Raw genomic sequence first — 27,562 nt, 5'->3', positions numbered from 1 at the left:
GATTATCTAGTTCCAACCCACCTGCCATGGGCAAGGACACCAAAAATTTAAAAAGAAAAAAAGCAGTCCCCCACTACCGCAAATTATGCAGTCGAGTTTCCCACATTTGGGGAAATCACAGGGGTCAGCACACCTGGAGTGCAAGGGATGAGCCTCGCCCTGGGAAAACCACCTGCTTGATCATGTTGTCTCCCATGCCACGTAAGTATGATCTCCTTCTATGATCTCCTTTAAGCATTGCCTAAATTTTTTTGCTTGTTCTGAATTAACTTCTGAAACCGTGCAGATCTAAGGAAAAAAAAAGTTTCCATGAAGGGGAAAATGCAAATGCCTAGCACTACCAGTTAAAAAAAAAAAAAAAACACACAGTAATCTCAGATCTTCTGTGAGAGGGACAAGGGAGCTGAGTAATTAGCAGCATCTGTGGCTTTTAGAGTATGCTGTTCCTGAAAAATAAATCATTTCCTCCTCAGGCATCCTTAGGAAGTCTTTCATATTGACTTTGAGACAAAAAGACAACAATTAAGACTGCAGGGAATTTGCTCTCCAGGCAACTGACAAGAGGCACAGATTACTTCAGAGAACACAACATGCAAACATGTTTGGTACAGAGAAGAATTCACCTTGCACTTCTCAGTAATTAAGACTGCATACTCACACCCTAAACACTAGTTTGAGTTTGTGGGAAATAAATGCCTGTTAAATTGGATTAAACAAATTGGATGAATTCAGACCTAATCTGCTTTACAATTCTCAGGATGGAAAGACATAGCTACTGATTTTAGATCATAAGAAAATTCAACAGCTTGTGAAGAAATTCTGTATTTAGAAGTGGTGAATGCTCTATCCCTGGCAGTGTTCAAGGCCAGGCTGGACAGAGCCTTGGGTGGCATGGCCTAGTGTGAGATGTCCCTGCTCATGGCAGGGGCTTGGAATTAGATGATCTTAAGGTCTTTTTGAACCCAAACCATTCTAGATTCTATGAAGCATGTACTTCAGCAAGTGCACCCTTGCACATCTCAGTCAAGAATACTATTATTTAAAATAACCCAACTTTGACAATACTAACAGACCATGTTTAACAAGCCTCACATTCCAGCGATTGTGTTTTTACAATAAATGACATTTAAAATTGCAATATTTACCTTCCAGAGTAATACAATCCATAGTGAAAGCTCTGGCCAGCTGGGTAGACACTTCCATGCTACGACAAATTAAAGTCTTTCCAAAAACATGTTTGAAAGCTTTGTCAAATCTTGGATTGTATCTCAGTTTACTGATCATAGGAATGGCATCCTGAAACGACAGTGATTTTAATGAGAAGAGCATACTGATACAAATGTGGCATATGTATTGCAACTAGTTCATATATCAGTATTCAAGAGATCCCTGGAAAAAACGAACTACTACCAAGAGTAAAAATGGAATACACTCTAGCCTGAAAGTTTAGCATAGCATATTCACTGAATTGGCTTCACAGTCAATAATCTTCTCAAATGAAGACTTCTGGGGCTGTGTGTATCTTTATATACATACAAGATGTCAAACCCTGATCTCAAAAGCACAATAGTGTGAATGATACATTGGAAAAAAAACAGCTGTCAGTCAGTAGAAGGATGACACACTGACTGAACATTCCCAAGAAACACAAATACTCTATGGAAATCAAGTGCAAGATTTGGCAATTTTAGCATTTAATGGTAGGCTTGAGCCTTAAGTCGACCAAGAGTGTGTCGTGAATCTCATCCAAGGATTGAGCAATCCAATCAATTGCTACTGAGACAATTCAGTAAGGATCACAAATTGGCAGTAAAAATGCTTTCCACTAAAGAAATTATTCCTTTCTGTACAGGGCAGGACACAAACATTAACATAGTTTTCCTAGGAAAGCCCTTCAAAAAATAAGCACACTACAAGTATGCTTGTTTCCTATTTTTTTCTTGTATTTATATGAGGGGAAAAAAAGAATCTATTTTAAAGATCTTATTCTATCATGAATATTGGAGGAAGCAGCCAACATTTACACAACTCACTGCTAAAGCTTCAAGTAAGAGCAGGTATTTTCTTGAAATTATTTCAGAACTACTTTTAAATGGTTGTCACTGAAGGTTTATTTATGCATTTTTAAATCTAAGAAACCCCAACTCATTTTCAGTAGCTTTGAGAAACTGTCCATAATTGTAACACCTAATATGGCTCTTCAGCTTTTGCCTATGGCAGAAGGCTACAATAGAATTCCACCACTTTTTAGTATAATTTATTTATGTATAAAGGTGAAGTTAAACTTTGAAGAGCAAATACCTGGTAAGAAAGTATTTTCCTATAACAGAGGTGTTTTTTTTTTACGTTGAGAAGCATGCATTAGAAGTATTTTATTACAGACATTCACCAGCAAAGCAACTGGTGGGCAATACACAATACCACCAATTCCAAACATCAGGCTTTGTAATTCTCAAGTAGAAGAAGGTTTGAAAGGAACTCAAACTCACATTAGTCTCAGGATAAGCAGTATCTCTCACATCTAGCTTGTTCAGAGGGAGGAAAGTAACTTCTCCAGGAAGGTTCATTTTGTTAAATTCCATTAGGATCTTTGTACTGACCTCATCAGAATCCACAATGTGATAAAACAACCTAATTAAGAAGCCCAACAAATTAGCAAAACTTTAATGTGCTGAAAGCACTAATATATTTCTGTGGGAAGAAGAAGCATACAGGTACCAGCAAGTAACAAATATAAAGCTTTACTCCATTTTCTGAGTCCTTGCCTTAGAATAAGCAAGCGGATGCACTCTATTCACTGTCATTAAAATGCGATCAGCCAAGAATTTCACACTCCACCCTCCAGTCACAAAAGCAGTTCAGTATGCATACAGAATCTGGGTGCACAGCCTTTTTTGGCTCCACTGCAAACCTTGTGTCAATATACAATATTCATCCCTCTCTTCGTGGATTTAGAGAGTTTGCATCTTATGCCTCTACACCATTAACAGAGACCACATCTACCTCCCAGTGAATGACTAGGACTAGAAGAGGGATTGAAAGACGCTACCTTTCTTTTGCAAGCTGAGCTACAATTTATTACTGCTTTTTGTAAACTGCGGGGCACAAAAGGATGTAGAGAATCGTGAAGCACTTTGAAGAGACACCTTTATTCATGCAGACACAGATGAGGGACATAGAAGAGGGACAGCATTTCAAATTGCAGTAGCATCAGCACTTCTTTGTAACAGTTTGCAAGAACATGTCACCTCTGTCCTCTTACCTGCCCTTATGCCACTATCTACATTTCATTAAAGCAAGAATTTGTATGACTACTCATGAATTAGAACAGGGGATTGATCACTCAAAAAGACAATTTATACTAATTTGAAGTGTCAAACGCTGCAGGAAGTGATGGATTACCCATCAGGCACTTACTTCTGGAACACATATTACATGCAGACTCATTGACACTCAGTCTTTTCAGATAGCTTTTAAATAGCAGGTTGACAGTTAAGAGACCATTCACATCCATGAGATTTTCTACTGTAAGTGAAATAATTCTTACTGACTGTTAACTATTAAAACATTAGGACTGCTTACTGTTGAATTCATCTCACTGGAAGATGCCACCCATTTTATTCAATATGGCTCAGCCTCACCATCAGTCCTTCGGGGAAGTTTCTGGGAAGTATCAGGAATGTGGGTCTGGGGCCTTTTTTTAAGGGTCTTTGTTTTATTTTGATGTAGGTATTGGGTTTTTCTTTAAACAAGATCAAGAGCAGCTAGACTCATTTTTAAATAGGCAGAATTCTTCCTAGTTCCTTCTCAGAGAAGTAGCAGTACAGTCATGCTATACAGAAGGCACTTTAACCAAAACCGGACAAGAGCTCAAATTCAAAAGACTAAAAATGTCAGTAGCAACTAGCACCAATAACTGTCACACAGCAGCTGCTTTATCTTAAGTTTTACTTAAGAGCACAATTACCTGTTCCCTGCAGTAACTTCAACACAGGTGTAGAAAGCTGGTTCACATTCAAAGTTATTCATCACAATGCCATGATATCCATTTAGAACATGCTGGTTTATGCCTTTTCGACGAAAGTGCTCCAAAACTTTGTTTATGCTGTCTATCCCATTCAGAATGGCCTGTTAAAATACAACTCATTACTGTAATGCAATTAAGAGATGTAGAAGTAATGTCCATTTTACCTTTAACTTTGTCAAAGTTCTAGCCTGCTTTTTGTCAGGTTTCTGCTAACTAACCTATAGCTCTAATGGAAGATACTTCAATATGGAAGATACTTTCAGTATCAGCCTACCATTTTCATGGCCTTTTTTTTTTTCCTTTAAGCAAAAAGGAATCAAAAGTACATGCTCCCCACTTTTGGCTCTCTCCTCAATGACCCTGATCTTACAAAACTAATTTCCAAGGAGTTCTAGAGCTACAAATATTTGAAGAATTCCACTCACAAATATAATTTGTCCATCTTAAATATGACATTAAGACCACAGCCAAAACAATTAACTGTCATTTTAGATATGACTATGACTTGTCCTTTGAGAAGAAAAGTTTCCACAAGGAATTCTCAAATACATGGGATATTACCTTTCCTGTTGCTGCTCTGAGAAGCTGCTGTTTCTTTTCTAAATCCTCTCGCTTTGCAGCAAGAGCTTGTTGCTCTGCATTCTCTTCTCTCCACAGATAGCTACAGAACAAAAAAAAAAAAAACATTTTAAATGTGAATGAAGTCTGAAGGTTTTTTTACTATTATTATTCTCAAAGACTGCTAATCTAAGGGGAATGAGAAGTGCAGGAGTTCATACATGGCCAGATTTCAAAAACATACCTACATGCCATGTTAACAACTACACAGTTGGGATCCTTCACATTAAGTGAGATTCACACATATTTCAATTAGTTACTAACTTTCTTTCACTCTGTAGTTCATCCTTTTTATTTTTCACTTCATAGTATTTTCTGTCCAGTTCTTCAACACGCGCCTTCACTTCGTTAAGATCCTGGTCCAGTTTCTAATACAAAGAACAGAACAGTATGAAACTACAACTCGCTCTGCTCAAAAAACTCTTTCTTTTATTCAATACTAAATTACTACTGAAAATTCAGAAACAATTCCTACAAATGTCTTAACCAATTTACAAGAAACTTAAAAACCACTAAGAATAAATATATCTTTGTAAGGAAGTAGTAACAAGATGACATTATAAAGCAGACTGCAAGACAGGTACTAAGTTGAACTGTGCCTGTGGCTATATACAGGGAAATGTCTCAGTTATGGTAAGGAACTAACTCCAAACAGTAACTATCACACACATAACTGTAATCATGCTCTAAAGTATGAGTAGCACTCATCTGTTTTCATAGCTGTCTGTATACAAAAGGACTAGCTGTGTTCTCAAAGCATAGCCAAGTTTTTCCAACATAACTTTCCAAGCTCTCATGCAAGACACCTCCCCTTTGAACACCAAAAGTTCTACAACTCTTTGCCTAATTGACCTTCCTTATGGAGAAAAAGAAAACCAAGATATGTTTTTAGCAGGAATCAAAGGCCTCTTCTAATTTAACCTCTTCAATTCTACAGAACTCCTGTTGAGCAGTACAATACAATTACTGTGCCAGTATTAAATGCCATTTCTTTTATTCACCAACTCAGCAAATCATTACTTTGCTAATCCAAACAGTATCTTAATAGAACACCACTGTCTTTGTACAACTATATTCCTAGACCATCAGGCTGATCCTCCATTTTGGTAGATGTATTACACAAAGAACAAGAACACTGTCTCTCAGCACAGTATAACAGCACTGGCACTGGAGCTCTCCCACCATAAGTGCAGGAGTTTTCACTCCTGTAGCTCCAAGCAGGAGTGATATTTTTGGATTATATTGCTCTATTTCCAGTGCAAGAGCTGTTTCTGAATAAAAATTCACATCTAAAAGTTACACAGATAACACTTAGAAGATGAATCTTCTAATATGGATAGGGATGCAACTTCTAAAGAGCCACAGTCGTGCAAGGATGCAGTGTCTACAGCACAGTTTAACAGATCTTCTGTTCAGGGAAAATTACAGAGAGGAGTGAAAACAACCAATACAGACGACACTTCAGGGTAAATACCAGAAAAAGTCAATACAGAGTAGTGGGATGCAGTGCTAAAGGGAGTTTAGCATTTATCTGCAGATGACTTCACTTTGTAAAAGATTACACCCAACCAAAAATCTTAAATTCCCTATAAACTGGCACTAAAATCTCACTGTCCAAGATAAGATAGAGCATTTAACCTTTCTTTCAAAAATACTGACAATAAGCTAACTTACACTGTATTGTTCCAAGTTTTTCTCCTTGTTTGCCTCTGTATCCTCTAAATCTTTGTGTATAGCTGCAATCTGCCGCTTCTTGTCATTGATGGCTTGATCTAAAGACTTTAGTTCTTTCTTTATCCACTTATCCCTTTCTTCTTTGGAAGTAAACTGGCTTCCTCGACCTTGTTTTGCATAAAGGTCTGTTCTTTCCTGCGTAGCCTGTGCAAGTCTATTTTGAGAAGGGAAAGACATGCTGTATTATAGAGAAATCATGAATTTAAGAGCAAGCATTAAGAATTACCATAAGAATTTTCAAGAAGTGTCAAACCAGGCTCTAAAATTTAAGACCCAAATCATTAACAAAAGGATCGCATTATAAACCATAAAATTATCCAGAAGACTTCACAAAACAGGAAGCCCACAAGAGCCCACAAAAATGGTTAAGCTTAAAAGTTAATGTCACCAAACATCATTCCTCCGCAACCATAAAGGTAGCTTTTTACAGACCACCTCAGGCAACAAGTACAACTCTGAGTTAACTGCACATATGCATAGTATAGACAGTATCTTTAAAACATGCTTTGACTCCCCACTGTAGAATGCTACAGACCTCGCAATTCCCCTCTCTTCTCTTTCTTTTACACTGTTGAATTTTGGCTCGGTTTCTGCTAATTCTTTCTGCTTCTCCTCAATTTTCTCCAGAAGCTTTTGCCTCTCTTTTAACAGTCTTTTCTGAAAGTCAAAAAAAGCAGTATTTAAAGTTAGGCAGTTATCAGGAACTGTACAGTTAAATTCACACTTCTAAAGAATAACTGTGAGATGCCAATGCTTCTCTGATGCTACACTGTTTCAATGTGTAACAGAAGTGAATTCAGTTCTAATCAGGACAGTAAAGAGGGATGAAACAAAGCATTCTCAAGAAGCTAAACTACGCAAGCAAGGAAGGTCTGTATGGGCCAAACAACCAAGTTTAAATTAGTTCTACAAACAAAACCCTCCTTGCATCACTTAAGATCAAAAAAATTATAGGTGTTTTCTTTTGCAACATGCAGGGTGATAAATAAAGGATCAAAACACAGGAGTCTATGTTTACATCCCCCAGGAGCACACTAAGGACATCATAAAAAATAAGATATCTGTGCAGCAAACCTTAGAAGATAATGAAAGGCAGCAGTCTAAAACCAAATCTTAAATGTACAAGTATGCTACCTCATGCCAATAGCATTTTAAGACTTCATTGCTGTTACGTACTCTTTGTTCACTGTTGCCAGCTAATTCATCCTGCAGGTCTTTAGCTTTCAGCTCTAATTTAGTCCTCTGTTTAATCTGTTCCTGTCTTTCAGCACTAAGTTGTTCTTTCTCTTCTTTCATTGCCGAAATCTTTGTCTTCAGTTCTCGAACTTGCCGTTCGATTTCCTAGGCAAAGTATGTAGTGTATTAAACACGTTTCAGGATCAACAAACCCCACAAGATTGTTATTAATTAGATCAAGATCCATTAAAAGTGTGATGAAAACATAAAATAGAACTTAACATGGCTTTAGACCACCTCCACCACCCTCAAGAAAACCCACAAAGCAAAACACACCCCTGAAGAGCTCTTGTTAGAAGTATTCTTACCTCCATTTTATCTCTAGCATCTTGCTGTGCATCTCTCAGCTGCCTGGATTTCTCTCCACTTGTCTCTCGTTTGGCAGACAGCTGTACGGAAATATCACCAATAGCTTAAGTAACAAGACTCTGGCTTAGTAGTAGTTCCAGGAAGAATATGATTTGTTAAATTAGTGAATACTGACAGGATTCTACCACGGAATGCAAAGAAAAGTGTCAAAAAGCAAATCAACAGCTCATGTTGTATTTCATATTAGACAAGCTATATCACCTCATCGAGCTTAGCTCGAGTTTCATTCAGCTCCTGATTATAAATGGTGTATTCCAATGCTCTCCTCATTTTATCCCATTTCTGGTACTGTGCCAGCTCTTCTTTCTCCTCTTCTAGGGTATGCAGTCGCTCTTCAATGTATTTCAACAACTCGTTGATCTTTTCTCGCTTGCCCTCTTTAGAAAAGATTACAAGATTGCAGTTCAGTTAAACACTGTAATACATTCCCATGCCTTTAGAGCTAGTGAATTTCCTTCAATGATTATTTGTCAACAGTTATGAAATTTGAAAAGGAGAACCCATGTCCAGAAGTTCTCCAAAAAAGCATCCCAACAGCAGAACTGTTAATACTAGTTATGTAAAGCACATACGCAAACGTGTACTCTCTTGGCTCAGGCACTTAAAATGATTATAGATTATATTACATAAACTTCAGTGTTTGCCTAGCTGATTTTTGGATCACTGCTAGGTGGTATCACTTGTGTGCTGCGAACAGTACAAGTATCTCTATTACCTCTGCTAAAACGTTTTAGTAATAAGAGCACACACAAAGTCACTTATTAAACCTTTATAGATAACATACCAGAAGTAAAACCTATCTAGCAATTAGCTTTACTGAAAAAGCCATAAACCTTTAGAGTCAACATAATTACTGTGGCATAAAACATTCATTTATTAAACAATTTTTACCTGTTTCTTTCATTAGTGAAATACTCTCTTCTTTGCGCTCATCATACACTCTGGTACCAGCTACTTCTCTTAGTAACTTCAGTCTTTGAGAGTCAGGCGCTGTGGCCATCTGGTTGATCTGAAAATTCAAGATCAATGATTTCAATAGCCGGCTCTAGATGTATGGCTAACTACAAGAGCTGAAAGACTGCACTTTTTTTGCTGTGCCTGCTTGCCTGAGGTTTTGGCAGAAGGTTCAGATATCTAGTATATACTATACTGCTTTTCTTTTGAGGCAATTACTTTAGGATAGCAATTACTCTGCTTATAATGAATTTTGTTGGGCTTCAAATGCTACCAGTTACTGATAAAACTCAAGATACTAGTGTTAATGTACATTGTAGAGGTCATTACCCACTCAAAACTATGCATGAAGAAACTCGAGTTTGGGCTTTTAAGTCCTGGTGCTAAACCAAATAGTTTAACTGCCTCCATAAACCCACAACAAAACATAGGGGTTATAAATCTTGAGACAATTCAGGCCATGAAACACTCATTAATCCAACATTAAATCAGTCATACAATTAAACCCAATGAAAAACTCACTTCCCTTCATCACAATTTCAGTGGTTGCATCCTTTTGTAGGAAGGTAACTGTTTCTAATTTTTATTATATTAAAGCTAGTATGTGTATTGTGGAAGTAAGAGTCGTATGCATCAATCCCCACTACATTCATATGACTTCCAGCTGAAGTTCTCTTCCAAATACGCAAGTTCAGCCAACTAGGAAAATTTATCCTGATAAACATCTGAGAGACTGTACTGCTGGGTCAGCATCTCTGCCATCAAGTACTCCTCAAATCTTCTTCATTCCCCCTTGAAGTATGCCTTTCAGTAATCTTTCGAAGCTGACAGTTATCAGTGGCTCCATGGTGTCCCACCCTGTGTGTCTGTTGTCTCCAGAACTTTGTTCTTTGAAAGCCTTGGTAAGCTACTTGGGTCTTGAAGACGAGGCCATGCTGTGAGCCCATTCCCTACTGTGTTTTCACTTCTGGTACTTCCAAATATATACTTCCATTCATCCTCCACTGACAGCATTTTTAGCCTCTTAGAATTTTCTTCAATTACTTTATTGCCCCATCTTAAGGCCCAGAAATCTATGGATTTACACTGAAATAGTGATAGAAATTAAGGTTTTTATTCAAGTATACAGAAAATCATGAGACTGCAAAGATTACCATGAAAAGAACATTGTTCTAAACATCAACATTACAGACATTAAAACTTTTTTTTTTTCTTAAAAAGGACATAAACTACTAAAACACTAATATTTTCAAAAGCAGCATCTACAAGAACCGCTTCAAACTAAAACAGACTTAGGTTTTGGTTTAGCTCTGCAATAACAGAACTAAGTCTGGCATTCAGGAAACAGGATATTCTTGACAGCAATTTCTTCCACTTTGTGAAGAAGAATCTTACCTTTCCTTGTTTGACAATATAGTAGGGATTACTGCGAGAAAATCCAGCACTTTCAAGAAGATTCATTACATCATTTTTCCTGAAATGTTATTGTGAAACTATTAAAAACACTCATGGTAAAAGTGAGAGCTGTAAAAATTCAGTATCACAACTAAAAACTATCACAACTATCCAACACATGCTATAATCACTTTATGTAATGAATGCTCTGTTTGAAGAAGCTTCTTTACTTGATAATAGATAATTCAAAAATTAAATGAGAGAACAAAAATGGAAAACTATCAAAAATACTATAGCATTAGAGAGATTAAGAAAGAAGCATCTTGAAGCAAAGGGGGGGCAAATACAGGTAAAGATATCACATGGAAGGACAGGATATGAAGCAACCTGAAGTCTGGTAACTTTTCTATTTAAAAAAAGCCCTGAGAGAAATACTATATAAGCACTTATACATTATGTTGATAACTGGATTAAACTGTAAATTCAAAGTCTGCAGTCTACTGCACAAGGACTGATGTCTTTGCTGTCAAACTACCACTACTCAGTATTCTACAACTGAATAAATTTGTTTCAGGCTAGAGATGCAAGTGTTTGGTTTGACTAAAGAATTTCACAGAACTACTACTAGCTGCATTCAGCTAAGGAAAAGAAGTACCTACGTCACCATTTTCTTGTCTAAGAAATACTGGTCCTTCTTGGCTCCAATGACTCTGCGAAGTGACACTTCCTCTTTATCAATCTTAAGGAAACAAAACCCAGTAAATTAAACTGCTTGCAGTAAATTCGTATAACTAATCCAGAACATTTATGGCACTTTCTACCAAAATTGACTGAGACACTGGAACAGGCTGCCCAGGGAAGTTGTGAATGCTACATATCCTTGGCAGTGTTCAAGGCCAGGTTCGACAGAGCCTTGGGTGACATGGTCTAGAATGAGGCATCCCTGCCCATGGCAGCGGGGTTGGAGCTAAATAATCTTAAGGTCCTTTCCAACCGAAACCATTCTGATTCTATAAAAGCTGTTACTGTAACAAAGACTTCTGTAATCCTGAGATTACCACAGTTTGAAATTATGGTCTACTTCCCAAGTATCATTTTCAACTTACCGGCAGCCTGTTGTCCGAATTGTCAAAAATAATTTCCACAAAGGCTGAAATAACACGAGGGCCTGTACCTTCCTATAAGGAAGGAGATATTTTGGTTAGATAATTTCTACCTTAGAAGGATTTTGAGGTCATTCACCTCCCCTTTTTCCTGACAACCTCACTGCCCCCTTTACATCCAAAGATTTGAGAGCCAAGAGCATCTATGTACGATCCAATATCTATTTTTTACTTCTGAAAGTCCGGGCTACACATTCACCAGCATGCATTATCAGCTTAGTGTATTACTTTGTAATAAATACCCTTTTGCCAAAAGGAAACAAAAAATGTTTTAAGGATGCTTTTAAAATAATTGGCTTCAAACAGCCACAGCCCAACAACTTACCATTTTTGTAGTAACACTCAAATGCATTAGCTTATTCTTTACTCTTGGTGTTATACTGCTTCACTTACATGCAACAAAGCCAGTCTCTGCTCTGGGCGAAGATGACTAAACTCATCACTGAGGACAAACTGAATTGCTGTAATAAAATAGTAAAGAAACAGAAGATTTATTCTTCCCTTCAGGGAGACAAGCAGCAGTTTCTTTAACTCAAAACATACTGTTTTCCTGCTGTATAGTACAGTCATGACACTGCTAATATCTTACAATGTCACTTAATTAACTTTGTCACTCAGCCTGCTGCACACCAGAATTAACTCTGTCTCATCGCCACCACCGCAACTGTTTTACTGCATAAGCTTTAACAATGCTGCCCAAGTAGGAATTCATGAGCTTTCCTCTACCAGTACACAGCACACAGGCTAAAAATCTTGCTAAAATACTAAACACGTAACAATTTATAAAGACTACCATCACAAAGCTACCAACCTCTGACTGGCACCTTTGCTCCTCCACTGATGCACCAACCCCACAAAATCCCCTTCATAACATTACATTAAAAGGTTGCATAAACTGTGCCATACTGGTATGGAACCAGCTCAGAATTTAGCCACTGAGAATGTCTTAAGCAACTGCAAATATCACAATCAGCTTTCAAAGAGGGGTGACTTTTAGAATCCATTCCCTCCTGTAAATACTTTTTGTCATTTGTAAGTCCTAGAAGGCCCGTAGTAAGAGAGGCCGAATACCAGGGAAAAAAACTGAAGGTAAGTATCAGACAAGTGCATTGACATCTGCCCTCAATCAGTGCCAAATAACTACCAAGTTGAGGTGGAACATTTGCTAAACCAACTTCAGGCAAAAACAGAGAAACTTGGTAGCATCAGCACCCAAATGCTATTATATTAAGAAATCCATGCTCACCATAAAAGAAGTTGCTTTTCCCAGATCCATTTCTTCCCACTGAAAATTAAAACACAAAGTACAACCTCAAGTTGACATAGGTTAACGCTGCATTAAATGTTGCATATACATATTCAAGAACAGAACCCAACTATAATACAACCAATAAAAATTTCAAGGGAATGAGGCAAACTTAGTATGTGGATTACTTAGTCAGTGTCTGAGAACATGAGAGCAGCCCTTTCCCCACTCAAATACATTACAATGGCTTACAAACTCCAACACTATTCCACAGTCAATCCTACTTACTCTCATCCTTTTCTTTTTAATACTGATCTCCTGGTGAGGTAAGAACAGTAGACCTAAACCAAATTCTTCTGGGCACTGCACCAGTTCTTTATATTTAACCAAAGGAAAACACATGCCTTTTGTGAATTTCAGGTAGCTAATTCAGCAATGTTTTGTTTGGAAAAAAAAAAAAAAAGAAAGTAGTACTATTTCTAGTTAAAAAACAAAGTCAGAAGAACACTGCACTACACTATATACAGTAATCAAGATATGTTTCAGCAGAGCTCAGTGTCTTATCTTTAAGATCAGCACCTACTGCGTTAATGTTTGAACTGCCTGCCTTCCAACAGTAATGAACATCCCAGGCTTTTTATCCCTTCTTGCCTTCATGCCCTCTGGATTCACCTCATCTCCAAAAATACTTGGGATTGCTATAAGGTCTTTAAAAAGGCAAAAAATAATGAAGCCAGATTTTTTTTTTACCTTTTAAAAACACAAATTCGTGGATAGATTTAGCTCCCGCTGAAGTAACGTTATGAAATAGGACACTCCATTCAAGTCATAACCACTTTTTTTCACTCTCAGTGTAAATTCTGACTACTAAGTTTTTATGTCCAAAATTGACAGTTTCTGTAGTGTCAGCAGTCTCAAAGTTGCTGCACAATCACTAAAGTCAACACAAATGAAAAGGCATGACAAGGCATCCACGGGGACAAAAAAAGGAAGAGGCTTGAGACTGGTGGACAACAACATACCGACAGATTAGGTGTTATTGACGAAGCTACACTTTCAAATTTATACTTTTTGACAGGCCACATTCCAGAAATTCATCCCTCCAAAGCTGGAAGAGGATCATCTTCTCTGTGGGCATTTATAGTAGCCAGTGTGCTTGTTTATTAAAAATGATCATGCTTCCACACACATACACAAAGAATCCTGTACAAATTCCCTGCTGCTGTTCCTGCAAGGACAGCCTTTAAAGGGGGCCTAGCTGATAGGGATATGCACATACGAAGGAGCCGATAAACCTCACTCAATTTCTGAGGAGTAAGACATATTATTATCACTGTAAAAGCAAACAGTACCATTACTTTGCTTTGCGAGTGGAATATACCTTGTGACATGTTACAGGTAACTGTAAGGAAGTTTCTGAAATAGAAAATACAGTCAACAAATGTAGGCAGATTATTAAAAACTATAAAGGACTCTGATGTGAACATCATCTGAAAGAACAGTGCAGCTCCAGTTATGTTAAAAGTATCAAACTTACCAATGACATTGTGTTTTGAGCTGAATGGGTCCACTATGGTTTGGTCTCTGTAGCTTCGAAAGCCCTGAATGATCACCTAATGAGAAGAGAGTTATTTTAATAAAGTTCTCGCTGTTCTTGAGGCTTTGGACTATAAGATTTTACAGAATATTTCCTGTCAATTGTACTTGATCTCTCCCACCCTTCCCACACGCACTTCAACCTTCCAGCTCACCAGCAACTTGTATCATAAAACTTGCCCCTCACCTAAGCATCACTTTAGGGACAGATTTTTCTCCCCACATTACAAGAGATGCTGGTACTTTTCTAGGCCAAAGCACAGTGAAAGTTCCGAGAGTCTTTTTGTAACAAACCACACAAGAAAATACATTTGTATCAAATATTACATACCGGAAAGAAAGCTCCAATATAACAAATGCTTACTCTAAAGGGTCAGATTTATAGTTAATTTTTATAATGCAATCCACACACAGCATGAGAATTCTATCTGCAAACTCTCCAAGCTGAGCAATTGCAGACTGCAATAATTATAGCAGACTCTAGTTATTTTATATGCAATACAATCTTATGTTGTTTTACTGAACAGCCTAAAGGGAAAAGTTAAAAAAGCAAAATATCTTGGTTCCACTGAATTCACTTCCTAAATGGACAAATACAAACCTACACAATTAACTTCAGGAGCCACAAAGCAAACTAGAAGCAGCATGTCAAATTCCAACTCTTCCATTACAATGTGAACAAAGGAACATAGAAAGTACAGAATGACAATATCCTAATACTTGTGTGCTACGTAGCAGCAAAGTGGTCCAACATCCAGCACACACACTCAAGCATTAAGCAACCTTTTCCAAACATTAAAGCTGAAATACTATACAGCAGCTCTGCTCCACTTATTAACACATTAGCCACTTGAAACTTTTGATGTTTGCAGATCTCTCAGCAAGAACACTTACAAAAGGACTAGAGCTGACATTTCATCATTGTCCTTCACCCAGCTCTTCCCCAAAAGAAGCAAGATAGTGTTCAAATAATGCCAATGTTTCACCATGACAGCTATCATGAACTTGTTAGGAAGACAGCAAAGCATCTTACAAAATATTTCTTACTGCTGAAACTTAGAATATGAAATTATTTAGCCTTTGGTTTGTTTGTAAAGGTGTATGGTCCCATCTCCATTTTCTGTTTTCTTTCACATCTTCAAATATAGTCCATATTCCAGAAGATGAGCATTATACTTGGTACCTGAGAAGCACATACAAAAGAGCAAAAAGCCTAGAAGTAATACTGTACACATTAAAGCAAGCCTTTCCCCCCCTACTACAAAAGCCTGCGTTAACTGCACACCTGAGCAACTTAAGAAACAAGTACCTTCAAATCACTGGCATAGGACTGGTAGCATGCTACAGAAATGGTGGGGAAAAAATCCTGTCCATAAAGTTCAATAGACAAAAGACTGGGAGAAGAAAGTGCCCTGATTTATTCACACCAAGTACGGTCTTAAGTCCTTCTCCCATTATGTGAGAGCCCATTATCAAGAATTACCACAGAAAACTCCTCTTACCACCTGTTTGTACTAATGGATTAAAACCATCTCAATACCAAATGAAAATGCCATGTCAGACTGCAAATCAAACACTGGAGTTCATAAAAATCAAAATGAAATAAACCTTAAAGGCATTTACTAACTTTTAGTCAGACATCACAGGCCCATTCTCTTCCCAGGCAGCATGGCTTGTCAAAACCTCTTTGCAAGACTATTACTGGAATCTGAAGCTAAGTATATAGGTAGGCAAAAAACTACTAATCCTTGACCATCAAACAGCAGACCTAAGCAACAGCAATTTTGGAAGAGTCTTCCAATATAACTTCCTCCAATACCTTGCCTATCTAAACCTTTTTGAATTGCAACTGTCTGTGCTCCCCCTCTCCTTGGGCAAGACAGAGTTTTCACTTCAAACACGTACTAATCTAAATTCAAAGCACCCATAGTGGGAGAATATCGGAGAGAAATAGCTACACAGGATTTGGAAAAGGCCGAGGTTCTGAATGACTTCTTTGCCTCAATCTTCACTTGCAAAGGCTCTAACCGCACCACCCACGTCTTGGAAGGCAGATACAGGGACTGTGAGAATGAAGACATTAGGCCCACTGTAGGAGAGGATCTGGTTCGAGACCATCTTAAAAAACCTGAACACATACAAGACCACGGGACCTGATGAAATCCGTTTGCGGGTCCTGAAGGAGCTGGCGAATGAAGTTGCTAAGCCACTGGCCATCATATTTGAGAAATCATGGCAGTCAGGTGAGGTTCCTGACAATTGGAATAAGGGAAATATAACCCCCATTTTCAAGAAGGGGAAAATGGATGACCTGGGGAATTACAGACCAGTCAGTCTCACCTCTGGGCCTGGCAAAATCTTGGGGCAGATTCTCCTGGAAGGCATACTAAGGCACATGAAAAACAACAAGGTGCTTGGTGACAGCCAGCAAGGCTTCACTAAGGGGAAATCCTGCCTGACCAATTTGGTGGCCTGCTATGATGGGGCTACAGAACTCTCGGACAGGGGTAGAGCAGTTGATGTCATCTACCTGCACTTGTGCAAAGTGTTCGACACTGTCCCACATGACATCCTTGTCTCTAAATTGGAGAGACATCAATTTGATGGACGGACCACTCGGTGGATAAAGAACTGGCTGGATGGCCGCACACAAAGAGTTGTGGTCAATGGCTCAATGTCCGGCTGGAGACCAGTAACGAGTGGTGTCCCTCAGGGATCGGGGTTGGGACCGGTCTTGTTTGACATCTTCATCACTGACGTGGACAGTGGGATTGAGTGCGCCCTCAGCAAGTTTGCCGATGACACCAAGCTGTGTGGTTCGGTTGATACCCTGGAGGGAAGGAATGCCATCCAGAGGGAGCTCGACACACTTGTGAGGTGGGCTGATGCCAACCTCATGAAGTTTAACCATGCCAAGTGCAAGGTCCTACACCTGGGTCGGAGCAATCCCAGGCACAGCTACAGGTTGGGCAGAGAAGAGATTCAGAGCAGCCCTGTGGAGAAGGACTTGGGGATGCTGGTCGATGAGAAAATGAACATGAGCCAGCTTCAGTGTGCACTCACAGCCCAGAAAGCCAACCGTATTCTGGGCTGCATCAAAAGTGTGACCAGCAGGTCGAAGGAGGTGATCCTGCCCCTCTACCCTGCTCTTGTGAGACCTCACCTGGAGTATTGTGTGCAGTTCTGGTGTCCTCAACATAAAAAGGACATGGAACTGTTGGAACAAGACCAGAGGAGGGCCACAAGGATGATCAGGAAGTTGTGAATGCTCCATCCCTGGCCAGTGTTCAAGGCCAGGTTGGATGAAGCCTTGGGTGAGATGGTCTAGTGTGAGGTGTCCCTGCCCATGGCAGGGGGGCTGGAACTTGATGATCTTAAGGTCCTTTCCAACCCTAACTATTCTCTGATTCTATGATGTTGGAAGTCATTTTCAGAATTTAATGGACCAAACTACAGAACGTTTAAGACAATATATGAACTGAAGTCTATTCAGTCACTGTGGCTGTGAACAGAGACCCCATCCTCCCTAAACAGTCTGCCTCATCTCCAGATGATAGCAGCAATAGTAAGCTCTGCCTCAGTATCAGGGGCTTTCAAAGGAAAAAGAGGAACAGCAAATCTCACTCAGGCCTTGCCACCAACTGCAGTCCTCTAGGCCACAGCAACTGTGTTCACTTACTGTGATTTTTAGAAAATAATTAATAATAGTAATTAAAAAAAAAAAGACCCAAACGCAGACCAACTGCTTTGGCAAACAACACTGCTTCCTGACAGACCAGATTTCAAGCGGGAAAATAGTCTCTAGTATTTTTATAGTTTACCTGTATGCTAAGAATATCCAGAATGGAATATTTCACCTCCTTTATTCTCATAAGAACCTGAAAATCTCTACAAAAAGGTCAACCCAACCAATAAGGTCATTATTTCTTGGATACTCCTACAGAAGCACAAAGTTCTACTACTCACATACTCAGGCACCAAAAGTGTACAATACAGGGAGACTGAACATTTGAGCCTCTCAAAGTTTTTTCAGAGATAGTTTCTCATTTCACCCACCCTACATATTCTGAAGCCTCATAACATCTTTATTGCCTTGTATAGCCTCGGATTAAGACTTAAATAGTTTAAACTTTAACTTCAGAAATGATTTTGGGGAAGCAACAAAATAAGGGATACTGGTGGAACTAAATTCACCCTTATCTGCTTTGTTCTCATGTTCACACCTTCTTACACTGTCTTCTATAGCTCCCTGAAAAGTACTGGTTACTGGCCACCTAAATTTCTTCTTTTCCAGATGAAACTTATGTCCCCTGTTCTGACATTATTTGGACTCTGATTCTATGTATCTTCACTACTACTTACTACTTTTGTGCAATTCAAACCTGAAAAACAAGAATTCTTATTCAAAGACTTTAATACAATGCACGCACCTGCAATGAGAGAGTGATTTACTAAAACATGATCAAAAGGCATTTCAAACACTCCCTGGACAGCCAAACACTTGATGAAAACCAGATTTTTATGTAGAACATGCACTTTCAAACATGATACAGTATTCATCTTAATACAGTCGCAGGCTGTCAGAAAGGTCAATTTTGAGCACACTGAGAAACAAGAATCCATGCATAGGCAATGGTATGAAAGTAGCCATAAAAATTCAACTATAGTATACCATGCAAGAATATACTATAGAAGTAACATTAATGATCGCCTCAATCTCAAAAGCGGTTTGGAAGAGGTCCAGACAAGGACCTTCTTTCTAACTGCAGATTGCTCATCACGGACAAAATATAACAGGTTTTATGGTCCGTGCCCCGGGGCCTAAGGCATCACAAAGAGTAACTGTTGTTTCTCCTGGTGAAAGGGGCAGACAGAACCAGTTTTAATTCACACCCAAAACACAGACACGTTTCCTCAGTGAAACCACATACAGATACAAAACACAGAAAAAAAAATTTAAAACATAAAGAAAAAGAAAGAGATGGCACAAGTTTAACAGCTGAAAGACTGAAAACTGCCGCCGAACGGTTTAGGAGAGCCCTTTGTCTACAAGCCCCACACTGGTAGGCGCCTCCCGACCTTAGGCCGCGGCCAGGACGACAGGGCTGCCCCGTCCAAAGGGCCCCGCAAAGCCCGCCAAGTCTTACAAGGGCCTCCCCCAACACCACTTCACACCTGCATTCACTGAAGCCAGCCGCGGGAACCGGCGGAGGCCGAGTACCCCCTAGCCTACACGGCGGGACTGTCCGGACTGGGCCGGAGATGCTTCCCCTCAGCAAGAACTGCGGTCCCGACCCACAGGACAGCGGCAAACCAAGCACAGGCCTTCGGGCCAGCCACCAACCAGCAGACCTCTTGCCGCGGGCCGGAACCCGGCTCTGCCGCTCCCCCCGAGGTTGAAGACCCCCTTAGCACCGCGCAGAGCAGGCCGGGCCAAACCCACCCAGCCGGGCCCAGGCCGCACCGCACAGGCGGGAGGCTTAGACCCCCCCGGCTTACCTGTTTGATGTACATGTCTGAGACGGATGGAGGAGGGGCCCGCCCTGGCGCCTCCTGCCGCCGTACAACCCACCCTCACCGTCTCTTCCCGGTACGAATACTCGGCGCGACCCCGGGTAGCCACCTCCTGTTTCCCCCTCAAACTCCCCAGCACGGTGCCCCGCTCACCCCTCACGCAAACAAAATGGCGGCGGAGCCTCCCCCATCCCGACCTGGCCCGAACCATTCATCACCAGATGGAGGGGGAGATGAGGAGCAGAAAGCGCGCCCCTGCTCCGCCGGAGAGGAACACCACAAAAGACAGAAGGAGTTCCCTTTCTCTCAGCTCCTAAAGTGCCTCATTGCCCTTTTAGAAAGCGCTGTGAAGCTGAGAAGGCGGATGACTGCGTCCTCTCGCAGTAGGGATCCCCCTAAGGAGCTGTGAAAAGTGGTTTCTGTCCCTGAGGGGCGGGTTGGGCGCCAAAGGCAAGTGTGCGCCGAGCGGTGAAAGTGGCGCGGCTGGAGGGGAGCGGAGACGCAAGCCTGCAGGAGGCGCTGCCGGGCCGGGGCAGGTGGACGCCAGGGCGAGCCGCGCGGTACCCTGCCCACTCCGATCCTGCGGTGGAAGGGCAGGGAACGTAAAACAAAACCTTCCTCTCAAACCCTGTCTTTTATGCGAGGATATAGACATAAATATATCTATTTAAAAAGAGGTGTTGAGGCCTGCGGCTGGGCCCCACTGTGTCCCCTCACCCAGGCAGCCCACCAGGCCTGAGGGTCACAGCCTGCCCCCATGGCGGCAGGGCCCTGAGGTCTGGGTGCCAGTCAGGTTTAGCTGATTTACATCCATTTTTGCTCTTCATTCCCACTATACCAACTCCATGAGTCTGTTCTCACGCCTTTATCTCCCAGAGAGCTGCTATTCAGCTCCCAAAAGGAGCTGTCAAACATACAAAACAAGCAAAGCGAAGGAAGAGAAACATTAATTTTCTTTTAGTCTCCTTCCATTACAGTAATATCAGGTGTTATCGTGACAACAGTAGGGGCTCCACGTCCCAGAGAAAACACAATCTTCAGGTTGACAGTACTCCTTTAAAAATGCAGCTGTAGCCAGGGTTTCTCTGCATGTTGCAGAATTCCTGTTCTGATCCCCTTAACACTAATAAAGAGTAGATTTAAACACAACTGTCTAGTTCCTACCTCTCCTAGAATAATAGGTGGCTAAGTTATTTCCTTGCCACAATAGGAAAATCTCACTCCGAACCATTCTTAATTGCAATGTAATGAAATGATTTTACCAGCAGCCCATCAGGAGGCTTTTATAACAGATTTCACCTTCACCTTTCAAGAAATACTTCGTTGTTTCTTCATAAAGCCCTTAAATTGCTTAAAAAACTAAAGCATTCAATGGCTGTACCACAAACAGTTTCAGAATTAAAACCTCCTGCCTGACTGCTCTGCATTTACATTTAAATAGCTCACTTCAGTGGGACTTGGGGTGGGGGAGGGAAATATTGTCTCTGTTTTCATTTTTCTTAATCACCTTTGATTAATTGAAATTTTAGGCTTTCAAAGGATTTTAAACCCTTAAATGAGTCGCACAGCATCTTTCTGGGACTGGTTTGTGGATTTGCTCTTCACTTTTTCAGAGGTGAAGGGAATTACAGATGCCACTGTTTTGGGTCTCAGTTGCCTGGCCCATCCAGGGGGACTCACTGGCAGGGCGGGGAGAAACAACTGCTTAGAAAAGAGAGGGTAGTTAAATTCACCACTTTTCCTCACAATACACTTAAGCAATCCCATATTAGGGACTGTAGTGATAGGACAAGGGGTAATGGGTCCAAACTTAAACAGGGAAGTTCAGGTTAGGTATAAGGAAGTTCTTTACTGTAAGGGTGGTGAGGCACTGGAATGGGTTGCCCAAGGAAGCTATGAATGCTCCATCCCTGGCGGTGTTCAAGGCCAGGCTGGACAGAGCCTTCAGTGAGATGGTTTAGTGTGAGGTGTCCCTGCCCATGGCAGTGGGGTTGGAACTGGGTGATCTTAAGGTCTTTTCCAACCCAAACCATTTTGTGATTCTATGTGGTTAAAATAATTATTTACATCCATTTTTGTGTTAATATTTGCATGTGAATAAATTGCATGGATTAACGCATTTTAGATGAATTTGTAATTTTCAAAATCAACCCATGAGGCACTAGGGCAGGAGAGGACAGCAATAATATGTTTTATGTTATGAGACTCCATTGGCACCGCACAGCAGGCAGCGCAGTCCGACCTCTGCTGAAACACTCAGCAAAGGTTTGTCCCAGCAAACAGCTAGGTTATCTCCTCGCTAGCAGCCTTCTCCTCCCACTGAAGACCACGAGTAGAAGGACCACTCTGTTACCTGTTTCTCAGGGCAGTAATGGGCATATAAATGTTTTTAAATTGACAGGTTCTAAAATTTGTTCCTATTTGTCTTCCAACTGAGTACAGGATGACTTGAGTCATGTGTTCAACCCTTCTTTTGTGGTTTAGAAACGTATTTTCACTTAGTCATAGACTGCCAGAGCATGAATTTAATCTTCCTCCCCTAAAGAGTAGGTTCAGACTCACCAGGGTGGCCATCAGCTGAGGAGAATATTGCCTATTCTGCTGCACTAACATTATTTATTGTGGATGCACCAAGTCCTTTTGAAAACCCTGACTACAGTCAAAGCTCTAAGAGCTGAGATCCCACAGCGTGCTAGTCCATGTCTGGTGCCCCAGACAACTTGCTTTTGCTGAGGTGGACCAAGCAGTGCATCACCCTCTGTATTACGAACAGACACAAATAAGGATCTCGGATCTCTTTTGTCCCCAGGTGTTCATTCCTTCTTGAGGACTTTGGATATACAGCATACTCTGGCAGTTTGGAGATGATTTATGTTTGCGTACGTATGTGCACAGACGTCAGACTGTATTTATTCATAAGAATAAAACCGTATCTCATGGGTATTTATCCAACAAACACTCCCACCACTGTGATATGCTTGCAAAAATAGCAGCTGTATTCATTAAGGATTAAGCGGCAAATGATCATCTTCAAAGCGTGTTTCAAATGCAGGACCCAGCATACAGGTTTTGTCACATAGCTTTTAGAGATCTGTATTTGAGGGAGCGGAGGGGTGGGGAGGAATAGGTGTTACATTCTTGTGTTATCCTTTTGGTTTTGCAGTCCATGCTGAAAACACGCGCCCAACCCAAGGGCGATGTGCGTTGTCTTTATTCTGTCAAGATGCTGTGGCTGTAGGAGTGCAGCAAGCTGGCAGCTAGTAAGACAGTGCACTTTAACCAGAACCTGCAAACATATACTCAGTGCTCGTTACATGTGGAGTGCAGGTCTCTTCAGTAGGTGCTGCAGAGCTTTATTCTATGGCCCTGTTTCATAAGCAGTGTTTTTCTATAAATACGCTGGAATTAAACATTAGCATTAGAAAGGAGAAAGTGGGAACATGGCTTTAATTCATCTAGGCTTCACTGGCATAAAAATATGTCAGGCCTTTCTTTCATGAAGCTGAACAGGAACACAGAGGTGGGATTTCAAGCCTGTAGTATTTTTTTTTTCTCTCTTCCCAAATAGTAAGATTTCTCTTAGAAAAAAAAACATGCTAAACATACTGGGGGGGGGGAAGGCATTTTAAGTGTATTATTACCTCTTCTGTAACTACTTTCAGTTGTGAACCAACGTGTATAGATTGCTTTCATTCATGAATGACTGCAATCACCAAGGTATTTACTGCCGTTTTTAAATGACTATAGAAATCAGTGGGCTCATCCCATCAACCACTTGTGCTTCACCACTTGAAGTCGGTAGGGGAGGTAGAGCACTGCTGGGGACTCTTCTTGGTGTCACAGCAGAATGTCAGGAGCAAGCCGTATCACAGCGCTTTGGTTGACACTTAGACCTGCAGAAATCAGTGTTTAACAGCACTCTGAACACATAATCAGATACTCTGATATTGTAATTTCAACTTGTGAAACAAAGGCAGTAAGAAAATATCTTCCCCACGGTCAAGCAGGGTAACACTGGGACAGCCAAGAATACTCTCCTTCTGAACTACCTATGTAAACCCAAATCCTAAGGCAGCAAGACCATAGTGCAGCTTTCTCTCTCCTTTTAATTCAGTGGGGATTCTAACAGGTGAATGGGAAAAAACAGCCATATCTCAAGAGACCTGGGCATGCACATCAGTCTCAGTGTACTCAACCCACCAGGCTTTCAAGGAACAAGGAGCACTTGTTCTGAAAAACATGCAAGCCGACCAAATACAGGTTTCCCTTCCAAGAAATCTTTTTCTTGTGCAAAGGTACCAAGTTCTTTTGCTCTCAAGCCCTGTAGTCATCTGTGTGCATTGCAATGCAAGAGTCTGACCCCCCACAAAAACCTGCAGAAATGCCCATGTCTTTGCCCGTGAACAGCCTGTAAAGAAAAAACTTAAAAGAGAAAGTCCTAAGCCTACAGGCTTTGATAAGGGGTGGATGTAATTGCAGGTTTAGATGCTGCCTGCACAGTGTTAGTCAATGATATATGTGTTGCAATAGTGGGTACCCACTCCCACCACTGTCAGACACTTTCCTTGCTCTTTTTTGTTTCTTGTGCTGATGTTTCACAAGGCAGTGGACACCCCTGCTCCTTCTCCCTGCCCACATCCATAGTGGGGGTTAGGCACTGTAAGAGGTAATAGGCAGAAAAGCATCAATATACCTGTATACAGAGCACAAACGTGCCATCAGTGGTGACAACAGCGCTTGCTCCTGTGACTCGGGAATGATCCGGTGCTGCTGGTCACAGCTGCTTTCAGAGGAGGAGGGCAAAGCAGTAGCTGCACATTGGCTCTTGCCAGCGCAGTGCCGCAGGCAGCGCGTAGCTGTATGCCTCCTATTGCCTGTCACCATGTTTGGGTCATTAGCTCTTCCCTGTGTGTTTTATAAGCCGCTGGGGGTGGAAGGGTCCTGCCAGGCCACAGGAGACCTGCCAAGCTCTCCTGTTATTTCCTCGCAGTGGGTGCTCTGCCGATCATGAAAAGCATCTGTGTCTTTTTTTTTTTGCTGCTTCTCTTCCGACTTTTTTTCTATAAACAACTCAAAACAGTCAAGCAGCTTCTTTTTAAAAATAATGTTTAAAAATCTCTCTTGATCTTTATGATCCTTTGGATATGTAAAGGGAAATAATTGTTGCTGACTGTTAAGTATTCATCCATAAACTCATTCATGCAACCACATTTTGAGAAAGCTAACATGCTTGTCAAGAGGAGAGTGGCAGGGTAAAACAGCAGAGTAAGATGAACAATAGGAAAAGGTTCCTTTTAAAACCAGTGTATTTTATTAAGAATTAATCTGCTGCAGGTTTATTAAGTTGTTATAGAATCAACCTGCAGCTGAGCCTCCCTATGAATAAAATGTGGTTGTGGTTGAATTAACTTCACTTGCTTTCACTGATTTTCTGAAGCAAGCCACAGCATACACACAACACGAATTACAGACATGGGTGCTGCAGCAGGGCTGAGCCAGGAGCTTTGCTGGCAGGCGCTGTTGGCCAGGCTGACTCCTGCTGTGGGGTGAGAGGGGCTGCATCCTGCCAAGGGATGGAAACCATCTATGTTTTTCTTTGCTCTGATGCAACAAAGATCTTTGTTGCGTTTGGCAGTTTTGTGAAAGAAAACATTGCTCTGTGGTGTTTCTTTTTTAACCCCCTGACAAGGGAAAGGCCCTGCAATGGGCTGGTTATGGGGTCAGTGGGGATGGAGGGCACTCCAGGTCTGTTTTCAGATGGTTTGGAAGTGAAGGAGAAGTGAATCAGGGACCCTGGAGCCTACACAACTTTTGCATCCAGTAGCAGCCCACAGCACCCCTTGGCTTTGGTGAAGGCTGCCATGAAGTGGGGCTGATTCGGCATCAGCTCATGGACATCAAAGCAGGAGAGTGGCTGCTTTTGGGAGTCTGCACAATGTCCCCAATTAGGCACCTGCCTATGCACCAGCAGAGCTTGGGGACAGCCCAGGGAGGACAGGATCAACTGGTTCTTACCAAGATAAATGCTAAGACAGGGTGATCTCTGAAGACCTGCCTGATCCCAAACTCCAGGTGAAAGATCACCAGCTCAGACAGCAGTTTGAGCCTGGGAGATCAGGAGGTGAACTAACAACAGTCAATTTTACTTCCAAAGAATCTCCCCATGTTCAAGCAAGCAGGAAACATGTTCCAGGTAGTAAGAGAGCCATGCAGACATAAATATATGCATCCCATCCGCAGAGCTGCTTGCTCTGAAGCTGTGTCTACAGAAAGACTGATTTCTTGCTGTTATAAAAGAGTGGGTGAGGGACGAAGGGGAAGCAGCAGTGCCTGTCCCAGTCCAGGAGGTGTTGCTAGTTGGATGATATCATTGACCAAAGGGATATTTTGCAACCCGTTCCCAGCAGCGCCAGGACAGGCCACAGAGGCTCCCTGGGGGAATTGGCGGGTGGATGCAGAGAAATCTCTGAATGTCTGCACTTGGTGTGTGTGGTGAGCCAGGCTGCAGGGCAAGGGACAGAAAGAGCCCACATGGGCCTGTGACCCAAGCTGCTTCATTTCAGGGCAGCTTTTTCAGTCATTGTGGCCAGTACAGACAAAATGATGTTTGACCGAGATGGCAGACTGGGACATCTGCCTTCCACAGAGCATCCTGAAACACTGAAAACTCCCTTTCCTCCCACCTCCATTCCTCTTTAGCACTCTGGAAGGAGGCGGCTGCAGTAAATTTGTAATTTGATTGGAACAAAACCCATGATTTTGGCTGACCACATCCATCCAACAAAGTAATATACATCCAAACTGACAAATACATCAGAATCTCATTGCCTGGATTTTACTCCCTCTTTGAGCCGTCCTTCTGCTCTGCAGCCTTCCACAAACAAATGTGATTTTCTAATCAGGGCACCAAAACCAGCCACAGGAAAAGGCAGACTCCTTTCTGCAAGGCGTTTTCACACTAACACAGGTGAGCTGCTGACCTTATGGTGTCTGACCGACTTTGGCAAGCTGCAGCAACTTCACCTGACACCGGGTGGTTCCTCTAAGTGTGACATTTCCTCCTTCTCTTTGAAGATCAAAGGAAAGCAAAGATAACTCCCAGCTTTATCGTGGCAACTAAAACCACCACCCCAGGGATTATATTGGACCTCTCTCCTCATTAGCACTCAGCAGGTCCCCGGCTGAGCCCAGGGGCAGCAGGACATCCTTCTCCTATCACACCCAAGCTGGCAGGCTTCACCAGAGCCGCTTTTCACACTTCAGCCCAGATAATGGGCATTATCTTTTCCAGCCTTCCAAGGAAGTGTCCTGCTGTTTATTCTGCATGATCTCCCCTTGCTGTTCCTGCTGCCTCCCCTGGTGTCCCCAGCTCCCTCCCTGAGGGGGAGCCTCAAGAGAAGGGAATGGGAGGAAGAGCCGAGATGGGAACACTGCCTCTTGGCAGCCTCTCCTGCAGTCTGCAGACATCCCCCACTTGTCCCAGTGACCTTTCCCCAGGGCAGTGGCTGGTTATGCAGAAGCCTTCTGCCTCCCCGCAAACACATGGCCGAGGCATATCCCCATCAGATGTCACATTCAAGTTCAGAAAAGCTCCTTGCAGCTGGATTTGGTAATCACAAGTGCCAGGAGCCTCTTTAGCACTTAGTGCAGGGAACAACATACCTTCCCCTTCTCCCTTCTCCCCACTGGTGGCCCCTGATCAATTCTCTC

The 27,562-nt window shown here is 41.6% G+C and overlaps 1 protein-coding gene and 1 non-coding gene across 3 annotated transcripts in view; both read right to left on the bottom strand.

Annotated features, from left to right (window-relative positions):
* Window positions 1–20,023, bottom strand: part of SMC3 (structural maintenance of chromosomes 3) — a 28,262-nt gene extending 8,239 nt beyond the window's left edge. The window contains exons 1-18 of one of the 2 annotated variants that reach the window (XM_062607827.1): window positions 19,838–20,023; window positions 14,280–14,355; window positions 12,743–12,781; window positions 11,890–11,957; window positions 11,440–11,511; window positions 10,993–11,072; window positions 10,334–10,412; window positions 8,876–8,993; window positions 8,186–8,361; window positions 7,924–8,004; window positions 7,556–7,720; window positions 6,915–7,036; window positions 6,320–6,533; window positions 4,910–5,013; window positions 4,589–4,688; window positions 3,968–4,128; window positions 2,490–2,631; window positions 1,146–1,296 (exon numbers count right to left, since the gene is read on the bottom strand). In XM_062607827.1, coding sequence (XP_062463811.1) covers window positions 1,146–1,296; window positions 2,490–2,631; window positions 3,968–4,128; window positions 4,589–4,688; window positions 4,910–5,013; window positions 6,320–6,533; window positions 6,915–7,036; window positions 7,556–7,720; window positions 7,924–8,004; window positions 8,186–8,361; window positions 8,876–8,993; window positions 10,334–10,412; window positions 10,993–11,072; window positions 11,440–11,511; window positions 11,890–11,957; window positions 12,743–12,781; window positions 14,280–14,355; window positions 19,838–19,852 — 1,963 coding nt within the window. In that variant the 5' untranslated portion in view covers window positions 19,853–20,023. The remainder of the gene's footprint in view (window positions 1–1,145; window positions 1,297–2,489; window positions 2,632–3,967; window positions 4,129–4,588; window positions 4,689–4,909; window positions 5,014–6,319; window positions 6,534–6,914; window positions 7,037–7,555; window positions 7,721–7,923; window positions 8,005–8,185; window positions 8,362–8,875; window positions 8,994–10,333; window positions 10,413–10,992; window positions 11,073–11,439; window positions 11,512–11,889; window positions 11,958–12,742; window positions 12,782–14,279; window positions 14,356–19,837) is intronic. The other variant, XM_062607828.1, reaches the window with a different exon arrangement.
* On the bottom strand, window positions 52–209 carry LOC134158204 (U1 spliceosomal RNA). Its single transcript, XR_009962646.1, has one exon. It is a non-coding gene; the product is annotated as a U1 spliceosomal RNA (small nuclear RNA).
* Window positions 20,024–27,562: the final 7,539 nt, after the last annotated feature.

The sequence above is a fragment of the Pezoporus occidentalis genome, unplaced genomic scaffold (genome assembly GCF_034315485.1).
Source record: "Pezoporus occidentalis ecotype Australia unplaced genomic scaffold, CSIRO_AGI_Poc_V1 ctg127, whole genome shotgun sequence".
In the NCBI taxonomy this organism is placed as follows: domain Eukaryota; kingdom Metazoa; phylum Chordata; class Aves; order Psittaciformes; family Psittacidae; genus Pezoporus; species Pezoporus occidentalis.
The sequence above is the reverse complement of the archived record's forward strand: the minus strand, read 5'-3'. Positions and strand labels throughout refer to the sequence as shown.